This window comes from Pinus tabuliformis, chromosome 6 (genome assembly GCF_031772625.1).
Source record: "Pinus tabuliformis cultivar Carrire ecotype Pingquan chromosome 6, CPIR1, whole genome shotgun sequence".
NCBI classification, from domain to species: domain Eukaryota; kingdom Viridiplantae; phylum Streptophyta; class Pinopsida; order Pinales; family Pinaceae; genus Pinus; species Pinus tabuliformis.
Window position 1 is genome coordinate 564658384 of NC_142292.1, and position 22693 is coordinate 564681076.

The 22693-nt window shown below is 39.1% G+C and overlaps 2 protein-coding genes across 5 annotated transcripts in view; both read left to right on the forward strand.

The window, feature by feature from the left end:
• The window catches only part of LOC149259765 (Clathrin adaptor complex small chain family protein), a 220802-nt gene extending 202787 nt beyond the window's left edge, over nt 1-18015 (forward strand). For 2 of the 4 annotated variants that reach the window (XM_089419116.1, XM_089419113.1), the window contains 3 exons: nt 10012-10082; nt 17427-17545; nt 17677-18015. In XM_089419116.1, coding sequence (XP_089275242.1) covers nt 10012-10082; nt 17427-17545; nt 17677-17737 — 251 coding nt within the window. In that variant the 3' untranslated portion in view covers nt 17738-18015. The remainder of the gene's footprint in view (nt 1-10011; nt 10083-17426; nt 17546-17676) is intronic. The other 2 variants (XM_089419117.1, XM_089419115.1) reach the window with 1 other exon arrangement.
• On the forward strand, nt 11740-17418 carry LOC149259768 (uncharacterized). Its single transcript, XM_089419112.1, has 2 exons — nt 11740-15082; nt 15203-17418. The coding sequence occupies exons 1-2, from the start codon at nt 14641-14643 to the stop codon at nt 15547-15549; spliced, it is 789 nt and encodes a 262-aa protein (XP_089275238.1). The 5' UTR covers nt 11740-14640; the 3' UTR covers nt 15550-17418.
• Nucleotides 18016-22693: the final 4678 nt, after the last annotated feature.

Consider the following 22693-nt stretch of genomic DNA (forward strand, 5'->3'; position numbering starts at 1 on the left):
GATTTTGGGGGGGTGTGATGTGGTTGAAACTTATCATGAGCTTGATCCAACCTGAGTTGACTAGCATTTCAACAATTCTTTCAACAATCGTTTATAATTTGATCTACCTCTTTTCCTCTCCTTGGGGATTTTGGGGATTGTCTTTCTGTATACTAGTTTTAACACCAAGAGAAGGGGAGACTGTTATCTTACCTAGTACTAGTTGGTTGAGTTGGCTTTTGAGGAAGGCCTGATGTAGCATTTGAAGTTATCGTTCTGTAATGGAATTGGTGTTCCGTATTTTTATTCACTTGGTTCAAGTCCTCATTGTTAGCCTTTTGATTGTCAATTATCTCATTATTTGTTTGTTTGTTTGTTTTATTTTTTATTTTTCGGTTGCCTGTTGGATCCGTGCTATGCTCCTAAGGATCTTTGTGTTGCTTTAAAGTTGGATTTCCTGATCTTTATTATCAAGGTTATCTACAAAATATTTGGATAGGATTTCATAATGGATATGGGTTTGAGGCCTTGTGTCTTGTTGTGGCTATGCCTTCTTTTTTGGGGAATGCTTTTTGTTCACTGTTCTCTCGATACTGTCAAGTTCATTATCCATCACTAATTTTGAAGTAGGGGTGGTATTGGGTAGGTAATCCCTAAACAAATGTTGGTGTACTTGTCATTTACAACTATTGAAGGGGATGTGCTCATAATAAATATATTGATGTCAATCATCATCCTTATAACTATGTATATTTTTGCTCGAAGGGGTTGGGAGACATTAAGGTAAACACAAATGTGAGTGTAGGAGGTATAATGGTCTTGTGTTGTGGCATCTGAGATCATAACAAAGGATCCTAGTGTGTTTCCTATGCTAAATTGAATCTTTGGATTACAAAACTCATGAAGGATAGGGTAAAGATGAAGCCAAACTAGTGCTACCATAGGTCCTCTTTGTGTTAATTTTCCATTGTTCTATGCGGTTACAATCACTTTTAGCCCAATTCTAAACTTCAATTAGCAATCAATTCAATCTTCAAGTAGTCAATAACAATTGTAGATAGAATAGTAAACATAATGTACAATAAGAGACAATCAGAAGCAAAGACAAGAGACACCAAATTTGGTCAAAGACTCGGGGAAAAGCCCACAAGGGGGAAAACCCTTTAAAATTCTTCTTATTAGATTGTCATAAAATGTTCCGCAAAGAATACAATGATCCAGTCATCAAGAAGTCAAAGGTCAACAACTTTGACCCATCGAAGAAACCATTCAACAAATATCCAAAAGATGATCCAATAGTCAATTTTGGTCAATGGTCAAGGTCTGCAATTCTATCCAAGTCAACAACAGTCAAAGTGTGCCCTAACCTATCAACAAATCAGCAGTCAAAGTCCTTCAATGAAGCTCGTTCAAAGGTCAACAAACTTGACCTCCAATGTTGGTTAAAGTCAACCCAAAACAGTGAGTGAAACTCGGTCAAAAGAGAGAGAAGTCTGCAGTCAAATCTATGGTCAATATAGGTCAAAGTCTGTGGTCAACGAAAAGTCAAACTACCCAGAAATCCTTGAAATTTGTGCCAATTATTGTGGCCTTAAACAGGTCAAGATCTAGTCAGTCAACGCTAGTCAAAATAGCCCAAATAGAAAGTCAAACTTGGTCAACACAAGTAGACTCCTCATGTGTGAGGACATCTTGCAATCTTTAGAGTTGTATGAACCAATGAGAAGAGGAGAGAGAAGAATCATGTGTTGTTTATGATAGCAAATGAGGTGTTCCTTGAGCCAAAACAGAGCTAGTCAACGCTAGTCAAAGTACCCCAAATAGAAAATCAAACTTGGTCAACAGAAATAGACTCCTCACGTGTGAAGACATCCTGCAATCTTTAGAGCTGTATGAACCAATGAGAAGAGGAGAGAGAAGAATCATGTGTTTTTTATGATGCCAAATGAGGTGTTCCTTAACTTGTATTTATAGGCGTTGGAGGAGGGCTAATTTGCCCCTTAGGTCGACCTTGACTATGTGCCATTGTGGGTTTTTACATCAAAAATACATTTTTCCTTAACCAAATTGAGTGCTTGTAGGGGCAATTTTGGGTCTCTCTGGATGAGGAATTTTGTCCAATGAAGGGAATTTATCCTTGAGCTACCAAATTAACACTCCCTCTCAGCTAGGGAGAAATTTCCGACTGCAAAATATGTCCCATCACAAATGTCTCATCATCATCAAGTCAAATTTCGTCTCTGCTCATCTGTTGAATACTATCAATTCTAAAAGAAGAATTTGAAATCATAGGGTAGCTCAAACTACAACCCTTTATCCAATGAAAATAGGTAAGATCCATATACCAAGCAAGGATCACATCCATCCTGTGATTAGATTAACAGGCGAGACCAAACTTGCCATAGAAGGTAATGATCACATACATCCTATTGTCCAGTGACAATTAGGCGAGATCCATGTACCAACAAGAATCACAACTATCCTGTTGTCTAGTCAACATGTGAGACCAAACTTGCCATATAAGGTAGTGATCATATCCATCAAATTTCTGCTGATCTTCCCAAGTTGACCTCGAAGAGTCAAGTGGTAGAACACCTGCATCCTCTATACTTGAGCAAGATACCACTTGTTGTGCAAGAATCAAATCATCTAAAGTCATCTCAACCCATTGGCTAGATGGGGAGGCAATCCCAACAAGCCCTTCTTGTGGGTAGGATGCATACTAGGTTTATACTTTGTCAATCATGATAGGGGGAGATACCCAACTTGTCATAAATGACAAGGATCACACGCACCCTATGGTGACAATAAGCGATATACTACTTATCACAGAGGATAAGGATCACAATCATCCTATTGTCCAGGGATGCCTCAACTCCCAGGAGCTCTTAGGCTCAATTCCTCTCCTTGTGAGCTCAAACAGGGGGGAAGAGCTATGCCCAGTGTTCTTGATTAGCCAAGACCCTTACCTGAGAGGGTCACATCCATCAGTCCAATCTACTCTTTGAAGACCAAGAACTTGCCTTTCGACAAAGCCTTGGTGAGTATGTTTACTATTTGCTCGTCTGTCGATATGTGATGGAGTCTCACGACTCCTCTCTTTACCATGTCTCGAGCGTAGTGGTGCATGATCTCTATATGCTTGGACTTGTCGAGAAATACAAGATTCTCTGCCAATTGGATCCCACTCTTGTTGTCGCAATATATGACTGTAGTATCCAGGACCTGCTCCAATCGTTGTCCAAGAGCTTTCTCAACCAAACTACCTCATAGCTAGCCATGCTAGAAACAATGTATTCTTCCTTGGCCGTGCTTAAAGCTATGGGCTTTTGTTTCCTGCTCATCCAAGATATCATAACAGACCTCAGTGTAAAGCAACACCTTGAAGTGCTCTTCCTGTCGATAATGTTTCCAGCCCAATCAACATTGGTGTATCCATGCAGTCGTACATCTCCAGTAGTTATCACAAACCAAGATTGATTGTCCCATGCAAATATCTCAGAATGTGTTTGGCAACAACCCAGTGTGCATGCAGGGGCTCAGTCATGAATTGAATCAAGGTGTTCGCTGCAAAGCATATGTCTGGACGGGTGTTCACAAGGAACTTCAATGTCCCAATCAATTGTCGATACTCCGAAGGGTCAGCCAGGTTAGGTCCAACAACATCTCCACTCAACTTCTTGAAATTCATCTTCATCAAGGTGGCCAAGGATTTTCATTAAGTCATTCCAAATCTCTCTAATAGCTTCATGACATATTTTCCTTGAGAAAGTAAAATCTCTTCAGGTCTCTACTAAACTTCTAATTCCAGGAAGTAATGCATCACACCAAGATCCTTCATTTGGAATTTAGGGGTCAACTCCCTCTTACACTCGAGCATCAGGGGCTCACTACCTGTCAAGAATATATCATCAACATATAAAACCAAAATCAAAGGCATACCTTGGACCACCTTGAAGTAGAGGTTATGGTCGACGCTACTTCTCGTGAATCCAAGCTTCACTAGGTTACTGTATGTAGGCATGCCAGGCTCTGGGGGCTTGCTTCAAGCCATATAATGCCCTCTTCAACCTGCAAACATGTGTCTTTCGGTCCTTCACATCAAATCCATGCGATTGCTCAACGTAAATTTCTTCCTATAGTATGTCATGAAGAAAAGTCGTCTTTACATCCATCTGGTGAAGAGTCCATCGTTGACTAGAAGCAAGGGAAACGATCGATCTAATGGTGGTGTAGCGAGCAACAGGAGCAAATATATCATCATAGTCTTCTCCCTCTTTCATGGAGAACCCTTGAGCCACGAACCTTGCCTTATACTTCTCGATGCTTCCATCAACTCCATGCCTGATTTGTATACCCATTTTGAAGTCACAACTGATTTTCCCTTCGATCTCAGAACAACACCCCATACATCATTTTGCATAATTGTCATATTTTTCGGCCATGGCATCCTTCCAAACTTGTTCTTTCACAACTTCTTCAAAGGTGGGTGGCTCAACTTGAATGATGGTACTCATGGCTACAACGTATGCCTGACACTGACATGGCTTCTTGCTCTCTCTAAAGGTCCCTTTGGTGGGGATATGTCTCTCAACATCCTGTAATGTATCTCAAAGACATAATGATCTCTTCCTAGCGGGTGGATCACTTGGAGGAGGGTCCAAAGGGTCCATGGGGTCATCAACAATGCCATTTTTGGATTCCGGCATGGAAGTACCTTCTAATAGATCCATATCATCATCCTTCTTTTCATGAGGAGGAGGCGGAGGAAGGCCCCTTGCTTTTCCAAGGGCAGTATCTTCATTGAAAGTTACATCCCTACTAAACTCAATCTTCCTTTGACAAGATATATATATTCTAAAGCTTTAGAGTTTTCACAGTATCCAACAAATGTACCTTTCTTTCTAGTGGCTTCCAGTTTGTTTCTTTTGTCCTTCAACACGTGGAAATATATGGGGCATCCAAATATCCTAAGATGTCCAATATCGGGCTTCATACTTGTGAATACTTCTTTGAGAGTCTTGTTGTCCAAGGCTTGATGAAAAACCTGGTTTTGAACATATATCGCTGTATATGTTGCTTCTCCCCAAAGGAACTTCGACAACTTTTGATCATGGAGCATAGCTCAAACAACTTCTACAATGGACCCGTTTTTTCTTTCAAACACACCATTTTGTTCGGGATTATAGGGCACAATAGTTTACTTCTTGATCCTAGCTTGCTTACAAAAGTCTACAAACTCATTTGATGTATATTCTCCACCATTGTCAAACCTAAAGACCTTGATTTTCTTCCATGTTTGATTTTCGATTAATGCCTTGAAATCATTGAACATATCAAGGGCCTCATCCTTATGCTTCAAGTAGTATATCCATGTCTTCCTGGAGAAATCATCAATAAAGGTTATGTAGTAGAGATGGCCACTAAGAGAATGCACAGGCATGGGTCCACATAGGTCAGAATGAATGAGTTGGACAATGTCATTAATCTTGTTCTTGCTGGAGGGGAATGATCACCTTTTCGTCTTTCCACTGGCACATCCTAGACATACTCCATCATGTCAATCTTGAACATCAGGTATTCCAGAGACTAACTTCAATTTCGATAGAGCTTCATAATATGGATGTGCCAACCTTTAGTGTTGTAGTTCACTTTGATGATTGGTGTCATGGACCATTGCCAGTAGAGGTCTTCCAATGATTCTATAGAGTCCTTCAACTCTAGATCCTAAAGTAAAAACATCCCTCATTTGAGAATCTGAAGCCCAGGTGAGGACTTTTCCTCTTATGAAGGCTACTCTCATCCCTTTGTCTTCCAAGGCAGAAATAGATACCAAATTCTTCTTTAGTTTTGGAACATACATTACTTCATGAAGAAGAATGGATTCCCCAAAGTCCAAATCAAATTTGACAGAACCAAAGCCCTTCACTGGATATGTAGAGTTGTCCCCAAGAATGATCTTCAAACTTGTCTCCCTCTCAACCAGATTTGAGAGGACTTCCTTATACCTAGAGAAGTGTCTAGAAGCCCCACTATCTACCAACCAACTATCATACGAATCCAGAGGGGAAGAACTAGAACATGTTGATATAAGAATATATTCAGATTGACTAGCTGTTGCATTACTTTTATACCTGGAGTTCCTTGACTTCTTTTGAGGATGATGGCCTTCTTCACGATCATTCAGAGCATCTTTTCTTCTTCTATCATCTCTTCCTCTTCGATCATCTCTTCTTCTGTTATTAAACCCACGATTGTTGTTGTATCTTGACCTAGGAGCATTCCTCTTTTCCTGGCAATCTTGAGCATAGTGGCCAAATCTGTGACAATTCTAACATTCAATCTTTGACATATCCTGTCTCTTCTTGTTGTTCTATTGGAGTCCTTGGGTGCTAGAACAGACTTCCTTTAATTAGATGGTCCTCCTCTACCTTTCCTTCTCTTCCCTTGAGTAACAAATGTTAATGGCTCTCCTTCTTCCTGCTTTTGAATCCTTCCTCTTGAGATCATCCTAGATTCTTCTTGAGTGCATTTTCCCACCAACTCATCAAATGTAGGAAATTGATTATTGTTGCTAATAGTAGTGATGAAAGTTTCCCAAATCAGAGGAAGACCTTGTAGAGTGACCATCACCAATTCCCTGTCAGATATGGGCTCACCAACAATTTGCAATTGATCCCTTAATTGGGATACCCTCATGACATAGGACTACACAGATTCTCCCTTGTTCATCTTCATTTCTTTGAGCTTATTTTTCAAGGAGAGGATGTGGTTCAAGTTGTTGACTTGATACATCCCAACCAACTTATCATAAATGTCCTTGGACTTCTTCAAGTTGCCAACATAAACAAGTAAATGATCTTGCAAACCATCAATGATAATTTTCTTAGCCTTGATCTCACCTTTCTTATACTTGGACTTGGTGGCAGTGGGAGCATTTTCTAGAGGCTCAGGAATCTTTCCTTGCACATATTCCAAAACATTGTTGTCATCCAATATAACTTCCAACCTGATCTTCCATGCAGTAAAGTTTGATGAATCTCCCAACTTCTCATTGTCCTTGAAGAAAGAGGTAGTCATCTTGTCCAAATCAAATAGGCCCCTTTATCTTCTTTGAAAGATGATTTATCTTGTCTCCTTGGACTTGCTCTTCACCTTAGCTCTAATACCATGTTAATTTTCCATTGTTCTATGTTGTTACAATCACTTTAGCCCAATTCTTAACTTCAATTAGCAATCAATTCAATCTTCCAATAATCAATAGCAATTGTAGATAGAACAATAAATGTAATGTACAATAAGAGACAATCAGAAGCAAAGACAAGAGACCAAATTTGGTCAAAGACTAGGGAAGGGGAAAACCCTTTCAATTTCTTCTTCTTATTAGATTGTCATAATGTTCAGCAGAGAGAGTACAATGATCCAATCATCAAGAAGTCAAAGGTCAACAACGTTGACTCGTCCAAGAAACCATTCAACAAATATCCAAAAGATGATCCAATAGTCAATTATGGTTAACAGTCAAGGTCTACAATTCTGTCCAAGTCAACAACAATCAAAGTGTGCCCTAACCAGTCAACCAATTAGTAGTCAGAGTCCTCCAATGAAGCTCGGTCAAAGGTCAACAAACTCGGCTTCCAATGCTGGTCAAAATCAACCCAAAATAGTGAATGAAACTCGGTCAAAAGAGAGGGCGAGAAGTTTGTTGTCAAATCTGCAGTCAACGCAAGTCAAAGTTTGTGGTCAATGAAAAGTCAAACTGCCTAGAAATCCTCAAATGTGGCCTTCTCAAACGAGTCATGATTTGGTCAACGCGAGTCAAAATGAGCCAAAATAGAGCTGGTCAAATAGCCCAAACAGAAAGCCAAACTTGGTCAACATAGATAAACTCCTTCTCCTTCGCACGTCTGAGGACAACCTGCAATCTTCAAAGCTGTACGAACCAATGAGAAGAGGAGAGAGAAGAATGATGTGTTGTTTATGATGCCAAATGAGGTGTGCCTTAACTTGTATTTATAGGCATTGGAGGAGGCTAATTTGTCCCTTAGGCTGACCTTGACTTTTGTGCCATTGTGGGTTTTTACATCAAAAATACTTTTTTCCTTACCCAAATTGAGTGCTTCTAGGGGCAATTTTTGGTCTCTTTGGATGATGAATTTTCTCCAATGAAGGGAATTTATCCCTGAGCTACCCAATTAACACTTTGTTTGGGCTGAAATTTTTCCATCAAAAAGCGAAGGTAGCACCTTGCAACTTTAAAAAAGTGGGGCCTATCCTAAGGTAGTTTGTCCCTGACCTCCAGATTATTAAATTCCATTTGTAAAGAATCCCTTGGAGCCCAATTTATTATTGGCTTTCCCCTTTGGTTTCCATTGTTTTTTCATCCACTAGACAAGATCCCTCTTTATTGGCTAGATAATCATGTCTCCCAATGAGTGCATGGTTTTGCGTATATTGTTTGTACTCAATGATTTGCTACATGATAATTCATATTTGGGGATCTTATTTGCAATGGGGATGCATTTTTCTTATTGGTCTAGAGGATTATTTCTTCAAGCTCATTCAAAGATCTATGTGTTCTTGAGATGCGACATACGTTTTTTTTGCCCTTCCTGTGCCTAGTGAATCCTCTTAGGCTTTCCCTTGATCAGAAGTAGAAGAGGTCAAATTGCCCCTCTTTGGTTCTTTATTGGCCACAATTTCCTAAAGAAGGGAGTGGAGATGCGCTCCCCCCACCCCCTTCTTCTTGCTCGACGCTACCATGATTTAGATTGTGCCTTGAGACCTATGAATCTGAGTTAAACTTGTTAGATTGTACGTGGTTGACATGGTTCAACACAATTATATAAAATTAGAGCATTGTACAAGATTATTAATATTGGATCATATAGGTTTGTACAAAATCTGATGTGGTAGACTTTGGATCCATCTTGGAAGGCAATATTACATGGTAGAGTATAAAGGTTCGACTTGTTTCAAAGTAGAAGATGAATGTTGGATACAATAGAGAATACATACTTGAATATTACACTATCGAAATTGACATTAATGCAAACTTTGATAGGGAGATAGACGTCAAATAAGACTAGGATACAAGCCAAACATGGCTCTAAGACAAACTATTACAAGAAAACAAAGGAAGAATGTAGGAGGGAGAATTACCCCTTGAAAGGTTGTGTCTTTGCTTTAATCATTTTATACATATCTGTAATACAAAGTTGTTTGAATGTCAGTGGAATGTAGCCTAGGTGGTTGGGAGAGCTTAATGATAACCTCCCCACATAGGTTCAAGCCTTATTGACATGATGCATGATGCTCATATGTGAATTTCCTTTGTACTGCAAATCTGTTGAAGGAATGGTAGCTCATGCCTCCATTTTGTATAGTTCCATTTTAAGCCCCAAGGGATAGCTCAGTTGGTCGAGTTCTCGTTGCTAAGTACCTTGCCAATCGGGAGGTCACGGGATCAAATCTCCTTGACGCCCTTGGGGTAAGGCCTTGCTAGTTTGACTTGCAGGTAGATCCCTTTGGGTTGATCTACCTGGATTTTCCCATGAATGTAGTAGTCACTCTGTGTTTGTGAACCACATTAAAAAAAATACAAAGTTCTATGAAAATAAGGCATGTAAGAATGAAATTATTTAGCTCTTTTTGTTTTAGCAAAGAATAGAGTAACTGAAATAATTATTTTTTATCACATGAAAAACTATTTAGTTCTTTTGCATTGATTAATTTGTTCATATCCCTCGTTTGATTTGAATCACTACTATGCCATGAATAGTGAGCACAAATTTATGATCTGACTATCAATATTTTTAACAATTGTAATTATTGCTAGAAATACATTCTTTGGCAAACATGTTAGAAAAATCAGTGTTGAATTAATCAAAGTAAAAATAGGACTCATTCATAGGCATGACAATATTCCTAGACGTTAATTTGATTTAAGGTACTGCATGTTTAGGTACCCAGCTTTAAAATGTCCTTTTGGATTGAAGTTGTTTTGTGATTTGATGTGGCTTTTTCTTGCAGTTTTTGTCGAAACATTGGATAAATGTTTTAAGAATGTATGTGAACTTGACATTGTATTCAATTTCAACAAGGTACCTTTCTATACACTACTACTATTATAAGTTTCTATTTCCATAGCTACAATGTATCATTAGAAATTTCATTCTTCAATATTAGGGTGTACAAGAGGTGAACAAAATGGAAAACATTGAAGAAAAAATTAACTTTAAAGAGCAAATTAATCATAGTTATTTAATGCTTGAAGCAAAATGCTTATTATTTATCACAACTAAATTAAAACATTCTTTGGCAAGGTTTTGACTAAGGGGAAGCCTTCAGGATTTAAGTATGGCACATAAGAATTGTTGGCTAGTGATACTTTTCAACTTAAAATTCTTGTTACCAAATGCAGCTTGGTGATTAGCTCAACAAGGACAAAGAGTAAGAGTTTGACCTGGAAAACAAAAAAATTTAAACAAAATTTGAAGAAAAAATATATTTTTACTGATATTGTAGTAGTTTCTTTTTTGTTAATGGGAACATTCTACTCCTTTTATTGGCAATAAAAGGTAATACATTTTTAGTTATTGTAAACCCAATGATTCATAGAAATGTGGGCATATTTGTATAACATTTAAGGTGACTCTAGAATAGTTTAGGCTAATAGTTTTAAAGAAAGCAAGAAGAGAATCTTTGAGATAAAAAAATTTAGACTATAAGATTCTGAATAACAAAAGAAATTTCCTTAATAGAGATCAAAATAGTGTCTTGGAGTGGGAGGTACTGACCTCCCCATTGGTGCTCGTCCAAATGTAGTTGGTCAAGGTTTAATTGAAGCACAAGCTTTGCTAGTGATTCGGTCTTTGAGTTCAATTCTTTGTAGATGTGTGTTATGTTGATGACGTAGAGGTTGGTGCTCCTCACTCTCCCCTAATGGAAGATCCAATTGGAGTGCATTATGTTGTTGAGCTCTAGTGCATTGTTAGGGAGTATGGTGGCTACCAACAATTTGTCCCTGTTGGTTGTACCTAGGTGAATGCCAAGTTTGAAACTAACATTTTGATTGTCTAGGAGGAGCCATCCTCTAATACCACTAGGCATGTAGGTTGTTCTTGGATGCTCTATCAAATAAATCTTTTGGACATGTCTCTAATAGGTGGACAAAGTACTTGAGGAGGCTTTATTTTTTGCATTGAAGGGTGAACAAGCCTACTGGATTTTAACTTTTCATATACCTTATAAGGGTCAACTTGCTTATCTTGGAAGTTTATTCATTCTTGGCAAGCTATAGTGACCATTTTACCTTAGGGGCTAGTGCCCAGTCTCAAAATTTGGCATAATTAACCCAATTTTTAATGCTTAACTCAAATTTGCTCCTTCTCATTTGATCTTGTGAGTGAGTAGTCTTGAGACTCACCTTGGAAGGTTAAGTCATTTTCTAGTGCTAATTAGACAAACACAATTTTCGGCGATCGATATTTACTTCCAATGTTATATGATATTACTTTAACACACCCCAGAATATCATTAAGCAATTACACTAAAAAAATCAACTATAAATGCAATGGAAATAGTAAAGATCACAGTAGCATAGCCACCAACTATTTTCTCATAGGGTTTGAAGATACGTAATTTAATAAAAATGAATATTTTCTCAAATACATGGATAAAAACATCCCCACTGTTGTTTTTCCACGATCTTGGTGTCCGGGATAGAATCTTAAATTTCTGACGCTACCAAACCAAGAATCACAACAAATAGCGAAATATAAACAACAACAAATCTACTAGTGCACAAAATATGGACAACTTTTTACAAGTTTTCAACCCAACTTCGTTATATTAATCAACATATAATACAACAGTCTAGGGCTCCCGTACTAGGGATAATGTCCCTCATACATCCACTAATACAAGATACAAAATTGGGGCTTGGTGTCAGTCCATCGACAACTAGTCTACCCTCAACAAGATACTCTGACAATCTGGCTATAGTGTGCTCTCTCAGCTCTCTTGGTCGTACCCTGTACCTGCCCGATCCTTTGACTCCCAATCTACACCTCCTGCCTCTATCAATGCTCCAAGACCATCTGGTCATTGAACCTCGGCTATCCAATCTGTTCACTAGTTGATCATTCGTCCATCAATGATTGAGGCTTCTGTTCTCTCAGCTTCTCTTGGTCGTACCCTGTACCTGCCCGGTCCTTCGACTCCCAATCTGCACCTCCTGCCTCTATCAATGCTCCAATACCATTTGGTCATTGAACCTCAGCTATCCAATCTGCTCACTAGTTGATCGTTCGTCCATCAATGATTGAGGCTTCTGTTGAGTTGTTCACAACTCCGTTTGTGAACAACCCTCAATTTGCTCACTGTTTCTCCTCAGCTACTCAGGGACTTCAACCCACTATGGCCTTTTTGCGCTGCTCAAATGAAGACCAACATAGGGCACGGAGGGTTGCCACCTATCACTGCAAGATGTCCATCTCTCACAATGAACAGGGGCTAGGAGGACTGCCCATCATCTACTGTAGAAGTCCTCCACACACAAGTCTAGGGCTACTCAACTGCTCCTTTGGCTGATCAAACCTTGAGCTCAACTTCTACCACTCTAGCAACCACCTAGGTCCATGAAGATGGTGCACATCGGGCTTCAACTTGGGCGCCAGCATGTTGTCCTCCAGCAGACCATAAATGCCCAATCCAATGTCTATACTTGGTCCACTCTCACGCTACCCACCAATAGTCCACGAGTGATCAATCCTATTGTAGCATCTACCTCTTGCTAGGGCATCCTCACACTTAGGAAACCCTCCTCTTGGTTGCCAAGAGAGTCCATCAACTAGTCCTCTCCTAGGATGCCATCAAGAGAACATATGCAAAACGTTGATGTTTCTCTCTTGCCAAGGGGTCCAAGCAAATTGTTGTAGTGTCCTCCAAAACTCCCACAACAGTCCTCCAAGATCTTTGCTCCCCGTCCAACAACAACATCAACCATCAATAGCTATGTTGCATGGGTTCCTGAACCCAAGGGTGAGGTTCTTGAACTCATCTGGGGTTCCCGTCCCCATGTTTTGGGTTTTGGAACGGGTACCTCTGAGAAGAACCCTAAAGAACCTAGTTCTTCTTGTAAGAACTCGAGACTTCGAAAACATAAAACAGGTTCTTTTCATGCATCAGGTACATAGAACCCCGAAAAAGGGTGCTTGGCGGGTTCGTAGGAGGCATGGGGAGAAAAAAAATAAAAATTATTTAATTAAAAATCGCAGAACCCTAATCGAATGTCAGTTTGACCAAATTTATTTGTTGGCGGCAAGACATTTGGCTATTTTTTCATTGGTGGAAAGAACTAGCTCCTCCCTGCCCGAATTGCAATTCGATTTGCACAACGTTGGCATCCATTTCCGCAGTAGTGAACACAGCATGACAAACCCATGACGTCCATTTTCGCAGCAATGAGCACGACGTCCATTTTCACACACACAAGTGAAGAGTCCAGACAACAACACAAGAAACGTGAGTCGTGACTAGTCAATAGACAGCGGCCAAGTTTGTGACTTGTCAATGGACAACAGCTAGGTGTTTGGGTGCAGCTCTACAACAGGATCACAAGTATTTTTTTTTGAGCATATTGCCATTTTGTTGTTACTAGTTAGTAACATACTAACAACCAACAATTAACACATATTTATTATTGACATTTTTGTCCACATTTTCTGATTTTCATAAACCAGGTCCAGACTTCCACGATTTTTGTTCAAGTTCTACTTCTCTCAGATGCCAAGTTTGCCAACCGAACCTCATGGTTTTCTAGACTTCCATGATTTTTCTTCTAGACTTCCATGATTAAATAGGAAGATTGTACACTCTAAGAGTCTGTTTTCAAAATTGAAAAATCTCATGCCTCAATTTGTTTCCCTGTTTACCAAGTGCTCCTGTATATAGAGTCTTTTAATTTTTTTTATTTTATCTGGTTGTTGTTACCGTTTACATTACCTGTTGTAAACAAGCCGGAATTGAATTTTTTTTAACTGTGAGTATACCTCTAAATGAGTAGTGCCAGCCAACAATAATTACCAATTCTTTTACATGGGTAGCATAAAAAAATTCATTCATTGAGAAGAAGTGCAAATATAAAGATCTCCCATGAAACGAACAAATCTCTCAAAACTTCAAAGTTCAAACAGTAAACTTAATGTGGCCTTAGCAATGTTCAAATTGGTGACCAGTCACATGCCATAACAACAAATATTTATTATTTTCCAAATTTCCCTAGAAACCCAAATAGAAAATTAAATAATAAAAACTAGCAGTTTACTGTTTTGGTGTTGGGCAACAGGGGGTTATTTTGCTCTGGAAATGGTTACATTGTACAAAGATGAGCCATTGAGTTGCATTCTCAAGCAAAGGGGCTGGTCCTCTGTCTTTTTAATTTTACGACCATACTCACAGCTCAACATATAAAGATTCAAGAATGTTCAATGTACTTAATTTATGCTTGAAATAAATTAATAATTTAATAAATTATAAAAGTATCTTTTCTTTTCTTTCTTTCTTTCTTTCTTTTTCACTTTCAGTCTTCACATTTTTTTAATTTCCTAATGTCTTTGCTTTTAGGTTTGGCCATTTGGTTAATTTCCAAAATCAAGAATGTCTTCATCAAATCCATGGTATCCACTCTGGAAATATGTGGATAGGCAAAAACCTCCAAAGGGTGTTGGGGGGACTACAACAATAAAATGCGATATATGTAGGCTTGAATGGAAAGGGAGCTATACCAGAGTTAAAACTCTTTTTATGAAGATACCAAGGAAGGGTGTTGATGTTTGCACTGGAGACCCAAATGATCCGACTAGACTCCCTAGTGCACAAAGAAAGCAAAAAAGGGCTGATGGTAAGGTAGGCAAGGAAATATCCAAGCCATGTCGTAATGTTGATGAAGATGATGACTCCAATGAGGAAGAATTGCCATCTGATGATGAAGTTCAATTTGGTGATGAACATGTGCCATCTAGAGCATCAAAAATCACTACTAGTCATGCACACAAGAAGCCTAAAGTTGGTGGCCTTTATGACATGTTTGATGTGAAAGGTAGGGAAGGTGTTGATCTTGCAATAGCAAGATTTTTTTTTGCATGTGGCATTCCCTTCAATGTAGTCTGTTCACCCTATTTTGAGCAAATGGTTCATGCTATTAATGATGGACCTCTAGGATATAAAGCGCCTGGTTATGAGAAGTTCCGAACTGTGTTGGTGGACAAGGAAAAAGCTCATCTTGAGAAGACAATTGCACCCTTGAAGGCATCTTGGAGTGTAGAGGAATTCGGCCTTATTGCAAGGTTACTTGGCATCCAATGCAGTCACAAAGAGGCTCAAACTAGCCTTCCTCTTCTTCGCTTGGCTCCTCCTAACCTGCAGCCCATACAGAGGTATGTTTCTCCTAATCCAAGCTCCTTTGTTCTCCAAGATCACTTACCAATGACTCCAACATCAACTCTACTTACATCTATCATGAGGGCTTCAACGAATTATCTTTTGAGGCTTGTACAACTGTCATGAGGCTAATTAACACAACCCTACATGAACACTCCATTACCAAGCCCACCATATACCTTCAAAAAATAATATCTCTTCAACCACAACTAGGAATCAAATGATTTTCGATGTGTCAGAGTCCTCTCAACATGCACTATCATCCTCATCCATCACATGTCGAAATCTCTCCATGGTTTTGTCCCCAACATCGATGGGTGCAAAACCCCAAGCTTGGGTTTCAAGCCTGCAAGGCCCCACTTGTGGAGCTCCTTCCTCCAAGCCCTCATTCCTCAAGGCTTGGAGTACCTCCCAAGCTACCAAAAATCAACACCCACCCCCAAAGAAACCACCATTGCTTGTGTTAGAATAAAACCCATAGTGCTCTTGATTGAGTCATTACTATTGCATTTAGACTAATATGATAACTAGTACTCCTATTTAGTAAGCAATGAATATAAAGTACCAGTATTCTATAATCACTTAGCTTAGGGATAGATTACAGCTAAGTTACCTATACATCGTACACTTTGTCATATCTTTGTGTCAACACCAGTATTTATGCTAATCAAGCTGGAACACTGTAACCTTCATATTAGGGAAATACAGATAGCTTGGAGTTACTAGAGTAAAGCATCATGTGAAAAAATAAAATAAAAATAAAACTGATATAGAAACAACCCCAATATTTGTTGAATTATAAAATATATGATCTCACGGGGTGAAAAATACGTACGTAGATAAAATAAATAAATAAATAAGCAAATTTATACTTTCAAATGTTTTCTAAAAATGAGCAAATACGTAAATCAAGGGACAAACAGATATACCGTTGCAAATATTAATACAATATTAAATGAAAACAATTATTACAAATTTAAGAAACAAACCATTACGCCCGCACCGTCAAAAGAAAATGCCTAAACTTTAGAACAGAAAACTGTGAAGATATTAAATGCCATTGCTTATCCATCTGCAAATGCAGGGGATTTTCTGAAACAATCGATATGACACTTTTTTTGGCGTTAGATATTAACTAACTGTATTCTTTGTAGGTTACAAAAGTAGATCATCAAACCCATCTGTTTAGTAAAATGATGGGATTTATTGAGCCGAGAGGCGCATTCTACAGCCCAGTATGTTGTGTAAGTCTGTTCGTCTGTCATCAAAGTTGAAATTTTGCTCATGTCGGCCAAAATAAAATTTTAAAAAAATCTAAAAAATAAAAAATAAAAATAAATAACTATACAAAACATTTAAATAATACCTTCTCATAAAAAAATTTGCAAGTGAAGAAGTTGGATCCCTCCCAGCTCATGTTAGACCTGTATCTAAGATGGATCTCTGCTGGTTTTAATTCAAGTATCGACAACTTCATTATTATGCGAATATGTGACTAATGCTCATCAGTTGACTTGAATCGCTGCATTAAATACAATAAGTAAACAGATGTCACTAATGCTCATCACTTCACTTGACTCGCTGCACTAAACACTAAGTAAACAGTGAAACCCTGTACAGAGATATTGATGCTCAGCTATTAATGCTGGACCTTCTTATTTTAAAATTAATTTTTTGTTTGGACAAATCTGTTTAAAACCACATAAAAATTGTCCATCATTATACAACCACCAATTAGAAAAAAGTAATTTACATTTTAAAAGATTAAAAATTATTTTTTAATTTTCAAAATATTCAGTTTAATATTAATTGAAGTCAAAGCTTTTTGACCTAAAAGCAAAAACAATATAACCTGACCTAAAAGAAAAAACAATATAACCTAACCTAAAAGCAAAAACAATATAACCTGCCTTACGCATGTATAAAAGTCATAATCACAGGTATAATTAAATTTGTTTTAAATTTGTCAACTCAAATATATATCACTCATATTGTGTGGCCAACTGAAAAGTGCTGAAACATGTGGCCAGCTGCATACTGTTTTAGATGAGATTATAATGGGAGGTCAAGTGGTGGAGACAAACTCCTCTGAAGTAATGAAATCTGTTCAAGAAATATTGAAGTAAGCACCAACTCAATATTCCTTCTTTGCATTTTGCTTTCTTTACATGGTGTTAATTTTACAATAAATAATCATGATGGAAAAATCCGCTGATTTGTATATGATACCTTGGGCACGGTTGTATTCAACAGATTGGAGCGGTCATCTGAAATATCCCTAATTGGAAAAGCTGCCGGCAGGCAAGGCCGTTGATGTTATGCTGAAAGGATGGCTGGCCATGATATTTGATTTCAAATGGAAGTCTTCTATTCGTTACTGTAAACATTGTATTTTTTTGTTGTTATTGTTTTGGGAATGAATGATTTTCATGTAGCCCCTTTATGACAGTTTTTGGACTGTTAGTAGTAGTGTGTTTTGCAGCATTCTTTAGATCTGTTTTATCTGGTACTTTTTTCTTCACTTCACAAGTGTTGTCATGTTCAATGTGATTAGAGTACATGGAATAAAGCAATAAGACAATTTCAGCAGCATTCTTCCATTATTGTTGTTATCAATTGACTTTTGGAGGTCCACCAATTGGGGATTTATATTCATGTGAGACTTAATGCACTACGGGTTAAAAGGCTCATTAAAGATGTGTTCAAGTTGACAGTAACAAACCAAATAATTATTAGAATATTTCTAATTAGTATTTAATGCTCAGTCTTTTAGCTGTTGCTATTTTTATTCTTTTAGCAGTTTCTTAGATGAAACTGTTTGTTTCCATATTCTACATAGAAACCTGATGTTTCTATTATTGTAAATATCTTTGTATTATCATTGAGCTGTTTGCTCATTCCTAATTAATTGATTCGATATTCTTTTACATGCGTGTTTCGCACTGTTTTATGGTATCAGAGCACAGGGATTTTTTTTCGAAATAATTTTTCATAGTTTGAAAAATTCAGTTGTTCATTTCGAAACTGCTCTCAGGGTCTGTAGATTTCTTGATCAGCTATCCTCTTCGTATCCTAATCTCTTAAGTTCCTTCATTCCTTTCTAAGGTCGAGCCCTCTGTAAGCCAGGTAGCCTTCACTGAGTCTTAGCCTCGGCTTTGCTCACTGTGATAAAAGCTTACAGTCGTCAATCTCGATACAGAAAGGGATTCTTCTCCTGCATTGTCATTTTATGAGGAATTAATTTTGTGGCGGAATCGTGAAATTGTCTTGAAATTAAAATACGGCATTTCGAATCTGGGGGTAGCAGTCTATTTGTCGGTTGAGTCTACACGCCCGACGCACACACAGTCTTCGCTACACAGGAATAGCACGCCCGAATCATATCAAGTTACAGTAATATCATTCAGACACCGTCGCTGCAGCTCGTACCTATAGATCAGGTTTTCGGCTCTCAATCGCATCACGCGTGCTTTCCAAGCAGAGTCGGATGGACTCGGACGGGTTTCTCTGCTGATTTTAAAAGACATTTAATATCTTGCAACGGCAGCTTCGATCTCAGAACCCCGCGGTTTCGATCCAGGGTTATAAAACATCTATTGAAGCAGTAGCAGAAATCGAAGTCGAAGCGTTTGCGTCCAAAGCCGAAGCTAAAGTTCGACAAAGACAGTTCGGAGCTCAAATCCTCCATTCCAGGTGGTCGCTGGTTCCATTCCAGGTATTTCGAAGGTTGCATTACAGTTAGAACTCGCATTTCGAATTCTGTTCTTCCTGTTCGAATCCCGTCCGGCCCCGCTTGCACCACGTGACGTAATTCTTCAGATTCTCGTGACGGCTTTTTTATGTGACGGTGATACATTGAAGAACGACAGAACCCTGTTGAAGAACATTGATACAGTTAAAATTTTTTTTCACTCGCGTATTTTGGCTCACGATTTCAACAAATCGATATCCTCCGGAGATCCTCCAGATCACGTGACGGCAGTTTTGGCTCACGATTTCAACAAATCGATATCCTCCAGAGATCCTCCAGATCACGTGACGGCAGTTTCCAGATCATAGTAACGGCATCACGCATTTTCCAGGGATTTTCCAGTGACGGTATTTTCAAGTGACGCCATTTTCCAGATTCACGTGTTTGCGTAGCGGTTTGATTAAAAGTTTATTGTGATTTTCTTTTGAAGCGGTGGGACCAGAACAGCGTATACAGCACAGCGTGGACAGCTTCAGTTTACGTATTTTTTTCAGCTTTAATTTTATAAAGATACATGTGACCTCTTGTCTGGTGCTTTGATCTGGTGTTTTGGTCTGGTGTTTTGATCTGGTACAGATCTGAGTTATTTTTTTTGCATTGTTCAAGGCAGAATTTGTTAAGGTTCTGTGTCAGTCTCATACAGTCATCTTGATATTTTCTTGAAATTTATCTGTGGTTCCTTCATTTGAAAAGGCATCACCTGAAAGAGGAATTTTAAAACGTATCTTGTAGCCCTAGCCATACAAGAGTCTCGGCCCTTATTTCCTGTTACTTGATCTCTGAAGTTTGGCATTTGTTTGCTCAAGGCTGCCTGTGAAGAATTTGTTCTGCAGCCTGTGTTAAACCGGCAGCTGTATAGTCAATAAAATCACTTCAAACAGCAGTGTAAGACTTGTGAAAGAAGGGTACAGCTACAGCAGTGGAATCTGCTCTATTGCTATTTTTTTTAGACTGTGGAGATATATTTTGTGTGCTGGACTTCTGTATTGTCTTTGGGAAAATGGCCACGCTCACCAATCTGATGTTAGAAGGAAATCAAGCCTTTTACGCCTTTATGGCTAAAAGGTCTTCAGATCATGTTCCTTCTTCTGCATGGTACATTGATTCTGGTGCATCACGCCATTTCTCTCACAGGCGTGACTGGTTTATTGACTTCTCACCTTTCAGTGATTCCGTGGTATTTGGCGGAGGTGAAAAGTACACAGTAGCTGGCAGAGGTACAGTTCAAATTCAGTCTGGTGGGCGCACACTCATATTTCTGAATGTATACTATGTTCCTGGTATGGAAATTAATCTGCTGTCTGTCAGCCAGATTATGAGGAATTCTCCTTAGCTTGATGTTGTGTTCAGTGCACACAAGTGCTCTATTCTTGACAGGGAGACTAGTCTAACAGTTGCTGTTGGCCTAGAGGACCATGGTCTATATAGGCTACTTGACACCAGTGACTCTCCAGAAGTGGCTCTAGCAGCACGTGTCTCTCCCATCAGTACTCTTTGGCATCAGCAATATGGGCATCTAAATATGCAGTATCTCTCTCAGCTCTCCCGGGAGGGACTTGTGTCAGGATTACCTGATATTCAGACTCAACAGTTGGGGGTATGCGACGCCTGTCAAGCGGGAAAGCAACATCGGTCTTCATTCAAGAATGGAGAATCTTGGTGCGCATCTAAGGTACTCCAGTTACTTGATGCTGATATTTGTGGTCCTATGAATACAGCTTCTATCACTGCTTGCAAATATTTTTTACTTATTGTAGATGATTTCAGTAGAAAGATGTGGGTGTATTTTCTAAAAAATAAATCTGATGCACTTAGTACCTTTCAAAAGTTTAAAACCTTAGTTGAAAAAGAGTCTGGCTGTAACATCATGACTCTTAGGACCGACAATGGGGGGGGGAATTTTGTTCTTCAGCTTTTGCCAATTTCTGTGATATTCATGGAATCAAACATCAGTTAACCGCACCCTACACTCCTCAGCAGAACAGTGTTGTCGAGCGCCGCAACCGCACGGTTGTTGAAATGGCTCGTTCCATGTTACAACACAGGAGTGTTCCAAACAGATTCTGGGCTGAAGCAGTATTTACTGCTGTTTACCTTCTTAACCGATCACCCACTCAGGCTGTTACAGGGAAGACTCCTGAAGAGGTTTGGTCTGGCCGTAAGCCTAAGATCAGTCATCTCAAAGTATTTGGCTCAGTTGCATATGTTTGGATTCCAGCTGCTAAGCGCTCTAAGTTGGATTCCAAAAGCCAGAAACTCATGATGACAGGGTACAGTGATCATCACAAGGCCTATAGGCTGATAGATATAGCCACTGGTCGTCTTAGCTTCAGTCGAGATGTAGTCTTTGATGAGGACAGAGGATTCTTTCAGCAATGTTCTGAGGATCAGCCTCACAGTGTTCTTCTTCCAGTCGGTCCACCTGATGGGAGGGATGATGTAGCATCAGTATTTGATAATACTCTATCTGAGCTTCCTCCATAAGCTAACCCTCCTCTTGCTGTCCTTATTGCTCTTGAGCCTTCTCCACCTCCTTCTGATATTGGTTCCTCTGCTCCTGATATTGGTTCTTCTTCTCTTCGGCCTAAATGGTGGGCTAAAACCATAGGTGATCTCCGGGATGATGAGCTCCTTGAAGGTAGAACTTCTAGACATAAGAACAGACAACAGTCTACAGTCAATTTTGCTCTTATGGCTAACCTACACAGTATTTTTGAGCCTCAAACCTATTCAGAGGCTAAGGGTACATCTGAGTGGGAACAGGGTATGGAAGCCGAATTCCAGAGTCTTCAGAAGAATCACACCTGGACACTTTCTGATCTTCCTGCCAAAAAAAAGCCCATAGGCTGCAAATGGGTGTATAAAGTGAAATACAAAGCTGATGGAACCATAGACAAGTATAAAGCTCGTCTTGTGGCTCGAGGGTTCTCACAGAAGGAAGGCATCGATTATGAGGAGACTTTTGCTCCTACAGCCAAGATGAGTACCATAAGGCTTGTTCTTGCCCTAGCAGCTCAGTTCAATTGGAAAGTTCATCAGATGGATGTAAAGAGTGCTTTCCTAAATGGTGATCTTCAAGAAGAAGTATACATGACGCAGCCTCCAGGATTCAAGGTTGCTGGTCAAGAACAGAAAGTGTGTCGGTTAGCTAAAGCAATCTATGGATTGAAACAAGCTCCTCGGGCTTGGTACATGAAAATTGATCAGTACCTGACAGATCAGGGTTTTCAGCGGAGTCCATCTGATGCAAACCTGTATATCAAGCATACTGGTGATGATATCTTGTTTGTGGTTGTCTATGTGGATGACCTTATCATTACTGGCAGCTCTGCACATTTGATCCATGGGATCAAACAAGATCTATGCAGAACTTTTGAGATGACAGACTTGGGACTTCTTCATTACTGTCTGGGGGTTGAAGTTTGGCAGACTGAAAATCAGATCTTTCTCTCTCAGTCCAAGTATGCCAAAAATCTTGTGGAAAGGTTCAGAATGCAGGATTGCAAACCAGCCACGACT

Coding starts and splice junctions, on each gene's coding strand:
- LOC149259768 (XM_089419112.1), top strand. CDS start 14,641: ATGTCTTCATCAAATCCATGGTATCCACTCTGGAAATATGTGGATAGG. Junction 15,083..15,202: donor TGACATGTTTGATGTGAAAG/GTAGGGAAGGTG, acceptor ATGGACCTCTAG/GATATAAAGCGCCTGGTTAT.